We start from the raw sequence: 6,000 nt of genomic DNA, 5'->3' as shown, positions 1-6,000 counted from the left end.
TTATGAAAAGGACCAAAACAACCAAAAGAGACAACAAATGTCCACAAAGAACTGAAAAGAGACAAAATGGCTCACAATGACTATGAAAAAGGGGAAAACAACGACAAAAAAGACGGTAAGTAAGAGACATAATATGACCACAAAGTGACGCACAAGCACACCAGCACGCACAAACACAAACACGCACCCACGCACAAACACAAACACGCACCCACGCACAAACACACACACGCAAACACGTACGCACTAACACACACGCACGCACAAACACACGCACACACAAATACCCACGCACAAACACACGCATGCACGCACAAACACTTGAACGCTCACACGTACGCACAAACACACGCACACACAAATACCCACGCACAAACACACGCACGCAAACACGTACGCACAAACACACGCACACACAAATACCCACGCACAAACACACGCACGCAAACACGTACGCACAAACACACGCACACACAAATACCCACGCACAAACACACACACGCAAACACGTACCCACAAACACACCCACGCAAACACGTACGCACAAACACACACGCACGCACAAACACACGCACGCACAAATACCCACGCACAAACACACGCATGCACGCACAAACACTTGCACGCTCACACGCAAGCACAAACACACGCACACATGCACACACACGCACAAACACACACACACACACGCACGCACACTCACACGCACAAACACACACGCACACGCACACGCACACACACACACGCACACACACACACAAGCACACACTCACACACGCACACACACACACACACACACGCACACACACACACGCACACGCACACACACACACACACACACACGCACACACACGCACACACACACACACACACACACACACACACACACACTTCTGTTGACACATGGGGAGTTGTTTGGGAATGTGTGTGCCATGTTGTCACCTCTTGTGCATGCATCACATCTGCAGTGGTTTGTGGCCCTTGGCAGAGAGGGGGAGCGGTGGGAGATGTCGGGTGTGTGCCGGGGCGGCGGATCCTTCAGCGATTACACTTGAGGAGAGACTGAGGGAGCGAGGGAGGGCACCTCGCGTTCATCAGAGTTTTATCGTGGTCTAAGTTTAGATCTTGGCTCACAGACGGCTTCTCAAGTAACAAGGCTGCCTCCAGCCTCTCCACACCGAGACAGAAACACACAGAGCTTTAAAAGGAGACAAGCAAAGACACAGAAAAGTGGCAAGTAGCAAGAAAATCCGAGGAGGAGAGGAGAGGGGCCCTGTTAACGCCAGATGCTATCATATAACGTCTGTCTGTGACAGGAGACACAGACGGAGAGAGGAAGAGGAGGAGGAGGAGCAGCACAAAGTGGACTATTCTGTTTGGAAACATCTCCTCGCCACACCAGGCTCTCTCTGCTTTCTACCTGGACAATGGCAGCGGAAGCAGAAGGGGGAGTCGACCTCTCTCCGACCTCCGGGTCTGAGCAACAGGCTCCGCACTTTCTACAGGATGTCATCTTCCACGGCAAGTTGAAGGTGAGTGTCTCCACAAGAGACGGACAAGAGTGGACAGAGACTGAGGTGTGAGTCGTAGACAGCATGGACCGTCCACAAGTACTGGGAAGACAGGAAGTAGTGTGATTTGGGATATTAGTATTGTAAAAACAAACAATGTACAACAAATGTAGATTATTTTAGGCTAAGAGCTATACAAAATTATTATTAGTATTTCTTTACAAGAGCAAATCAAATTTCAAAAGATATGAAATATGTCACTCAGAAGTGTGGGGAAATATATCTGTATATATATATACATGTATACCATGTATATAAAAAATACACAAGACGTTAGAGAAATGTTTGCATTTGATGGAATGTTTTCCATTTTTAAATTTGTTGGGATTTAGATTTGATTGACAAGTCCATTACACAGGCAGTACAATACAACGAGTACAAAACAATGGCACCAAGAAGGAATGAAGCGATATATAAATGACTGATTATCTTGCCATGACCCAAACTCTCAATTATCGTCTGTGTTCGGGATGAAAACGGCCTTTTAGGTCTTGTACATCTTTAGGATCTTTTTACTCAAACACAGAGCTGTAAACGTGAAGTAGCTGACCTCAGCGTCAGCGTTGATGACATATACATTGATGACCCTGCTCACCGCTGCCTCAATCCAATAGGAAGATCAAAAGAAAAGGTCATTCTGCTTACTGCACTTAGCTGCAGGTAACATATGAGTCTCCTCTGGTGGTCTGGGCAGCAAGGGGCTCATAAAAGAAGAGCTGGAAAAGAGCACCAAGAAAATGGAAGGAACATGGGGCGAAACCCGGAGAAGCAAGTGAGAAAAAAACCATGGAGATCCATTTTCCAAGTCAGATCTAAATTATTTTCTCTCCAGGGGCTTAAAAACAGGGGCGTGGGGGGGGGTTTGTTGTTGTAATCTCATTCTGGCCACAAAAGGCTGAAACACTACAGCGTGTTCTAAATTCACTTAAGCTCTTAACAGAAGGTATATATATATATATTGTGTGTTAGCAACAGTGTTGAGCAAGTTAGTGGACTAATGAACTTTTTACTTATAACTCCTTTAACATGTAGTAATATTGTCTTACTTATCACATGGTATCAACAATAATTAGTTACGTTTATTAGTGTTACACTTTTGCAGTACTATTACATAACATGTGTTACAAAATTACACTTAGCAACTTATGTAACATTACAGACATGTCTTTCTTTTGCCGAGAAATGTATTTTAATTGCTTTTACTTTTAGAATAATTTCTCCTATTTCCACGGAAGAAGGTGAGGTGGGAGGAGGGGTAGGAGTAGGGGTTGGTTGCAATATGGTTGCAATCTGCAATATTACTACTAGATGGCACACAATGCTACACGCTGTCCCTCTAAGTTATAAAATAGACTGTACTTGTATAGCGCTTGTCTCGTCTTCTAACCATTCAAAGGACGACCCGTCATTCATACACTGACGGCTCCCCATGCAAGGTGCCCCCTGCCCTTCAGGGCTCGAACTAACATTCGGACACATTCACACATCACAGGCACAGCTTGCGGAAAATAAAAAGCTTGCGGGTTAAGTGTCTTGCCGAAGGACACGTATGGACTAGCGGAGAAGGGGATCAAACCATCACCATCACCCTAACAATAAAAGAGAGGAAACAATAAAGATCCAATTGGATCACCAGAATTTATTTTTCTTTCTTGTCTCTCAGGGCTCCCATAAAGATATCTTGGTGGATCCATGAAGGGCTTGTTGTCCGTGTCATGAACTCAAATAACAGCATTGGATAAAGGTCTCACAATAAGATCTGTTTCATAACTGCAGTGGAGCTGGATGTAAACTACTTTAAGTGTTCAGAAAATAAAATGTGACCTTGTGGTGAGATTCTTTTGTCACTTTCTCCCGAACTGCTTCTATTGACTTCCGTGACATTAAAAGACACTATTTGGCACAATTGAATATATAATTTGAGTTGCTAAATACCTGACTGGGGTGCCTGGCATTTGCAGTGCTGCAGGTGCGTCCACAATGTGTCCTGTACTCTGTCTAACAGCTGACAGGTTTTTTTTGGGTTGCTAATTTTAAATAACACTGCTATTTTCACTTCCAAACATGTGATACACAAGGCTGTCGACCTACCGCTTAATTATCCACACATCCAAGGAGTTTATCTAGGTCAGGGTTGTATGAAGATCCTATCTTATATAATTATTTAATGAAATGGTAACTACTTGTCTTTAACTTTAATTAAAAAAGTTTTGTAAAAAAATAAATAAAATAAAGAAGGGTTTTCTTGTGTAAGCCATAAGAAAATGTTTTAGTACCAGTACTGAAACTACTCAATACTAATCAGAACTTTTTATTGCTAATCTCAAAGGTTGAGTATCACAGCTGCTGAAGGTAACTGAGTGGTCAGAGCTACAGCCACGTAGTGAGGTGGAGACCAGTGTCCAGTGATTCATTATTGCACTTTCACAGTCGTGTTACTCAAAACAGAAAGATTTAAAAAAAGAATGGTCAGAATTGAATCCCCAGAGGTCAATAAATCTGGATTTGGGTCCCTATTATGAGTTAAAGTCTAAGAACACTGGATCCTACAATACCCATAATACAACTAATTGAAGATTTGAATTAGAACGTCCCAACCTGGTGAACTTTCCGCAAGCTAACATAGCTAAAATGGCTAACATAGCTAAAATGGCTAACAAGCCTAAACCAGTGTATTTTGTGACAGAAAGTAATTCTTCTATTTGTAAGATTCATGTCACTTAGCTGAGTCGTGTGTTTTCTTGATAAGTAACTAAGTGTGTTTTAAGTAAGTATGACTTCAGTTGTATAAACTAAAGCATAAACATAATGAATTAAGGAAATGCTGGTTGCGTTGCTGTGTGGTTTGCTAGCACCAAGAAGAGTCTAGTAATATTAAAGTTACTGCAAAGCCGTTTATTCAAAAAAGACACACTAGATGAATAGATTTGGTTTTAATTGATTTTGTTTGTTATTTACTCAGAGCTAGTAGGACAAGGAGTTTCCCAACTTAAGGGACATCATAAGGGGAAAAAGTACTGAGAACTGTACTATATTTAGTGTTACTGTTAAATGAATGGCAGCTTTATGTTCTGAGAAATCTAAGCAGGTGTTCTGGAGTTTTTATTCCTTTTGTTCCTTTTGAAAAGTGCTGAAGTTATGTGCTTTTTGCACCCTCTCAAAAGAGAAGCTTCTACGTGAATGTTTATGCATTTTGCTGACGGTGAACTGGATCCAACATGGGAACCAGCTAGAACCCAGCTGACCTTAAAGTGTAAACTGGGTGGAGTTCCCCTTTCGATGTTGGTGTGTGCTCTCTGTGTAGTTTGATCCACAGACACCTTCCTTAAGATCTGCAGCCGGACCGTTATAATTAGACTTCAGAGAGAAATACTGTAATTACATAGCTCAAAATTCACACAGTATTTATGTTTCACATAGAGTTTAAAAGGAAGCGCCACACTGCCACTCCCACTTTCAGGAGGGGGCGGGGGAGTCGCTATCAGTGTGGCGATTCCTTTTAAACTCTATGTGAGACATAGAGCATAGGGGGGAGCATAGATCCAAATATCCTACGAAATTATAAATATGTGTTGGAAACTCAGAAGTAATACAGATGTTTTTACAAAAGCAGAAGCTGGACTGAAAGTAAGACTGTATGGACTCCTCTGCAGACACGTAAACTTAACGAGCATGTTCTTAGGAAGTCTAAATCCACAATTCATCAGGTCCAGGTTACGACTTACTAAGGACTTCCAGGATTCTTCACTTGAAAATGTCCCATAATCCATTGCAATATGGATATGACGACATGACAATAGACTATGAAAAAGAAAAAGGAAAACAATAAGAACAGCATTTATTTCTGAAAGTTTTATTTATGGAGATAAAGTTGTTTGATGATGCACATTGAGAATATATGCACAATCTGATCTTTTGGATTAGTTTGTTATAATCTGCAAAGATTGGTTTAAGTTAAAATAAGTACCGTGGTTACGTAATTTAAGTTAGGTAAGTGGGTTTGTTTGACCCATCCACTCGCTGAAGAACTTCCACACCGCCGACTGTTGTGTGCCTGTGCCGCTCTGTGCCAAAATGAAACGATTGTGCGCCACACGAGTAAATGTGACAGGCAAAAAGAATGGAAATATGAGATATTGATCGGTGCATCTCTTGACGACCTAGGAATGAGACGGGGCTATATATCCATCCAGTGGCCAGAAACACGACTCTAGATGAATGCTAATGTGGCTCTGTGTATGCTGGATGTGTCAATCGACAACTGTTTGCTAACAAGTTCCCCCTCATCAAATTAAAAAGTCACAGGTGATAAAAGCTGTTGTGTCTTGAACTGGTTTCTCAAACGTAAATATCCTGGCGATGATAACAATAGGTCAGAAAATATCATTTGAAAGACTGTATCAGAACTCTGGCTGCAGTTGGTACCCAG

At 42.0% G+C, this 6,000-nt stretch overlaps 1 protein-coding gene across 1 annotated transcript in view; it reads left to right on the top strand.

Annotated features, from left to right (window-relative positions):
• The first annotated feature begins 1,427 nt into the window (after positions 1-1,427).
• Positions 1,428-6,000, top strand: part of LOC117731700 (anoctamin-1-like) — a 30,354-nt gene continuing 25,781 nt past the window's right edge. The window contains exon 1 of the mRNA XM_034534017.1: positions 1,428-1,532. Coding sequence (XP_034389908.1) covers positions 1,428-1,532 — 105 coding nt within the window. The remainder of the gene's footprint in view (positions 1,533-6,000) is intronic.

Source organism: Cyclopterus lumpus, chromosome 6, assembly GCF_009769545.1.
Source record: "Cyclopterus lumpus isolate fCycLum1 chromosome 6, fCycLum1.pri, whole genome shotgun sequence".
Taxonomy (NCBI): domain Eukaryota; kingdom Metazoa; phylum Chordata; class Actinopteri; order Perciformes; family Cyclopteridae; genus Cyclopterus; species Cyclopterus lumpus.
This window is presented reverse-complemented; position numbering and strand designations above follow the sequence as displayed.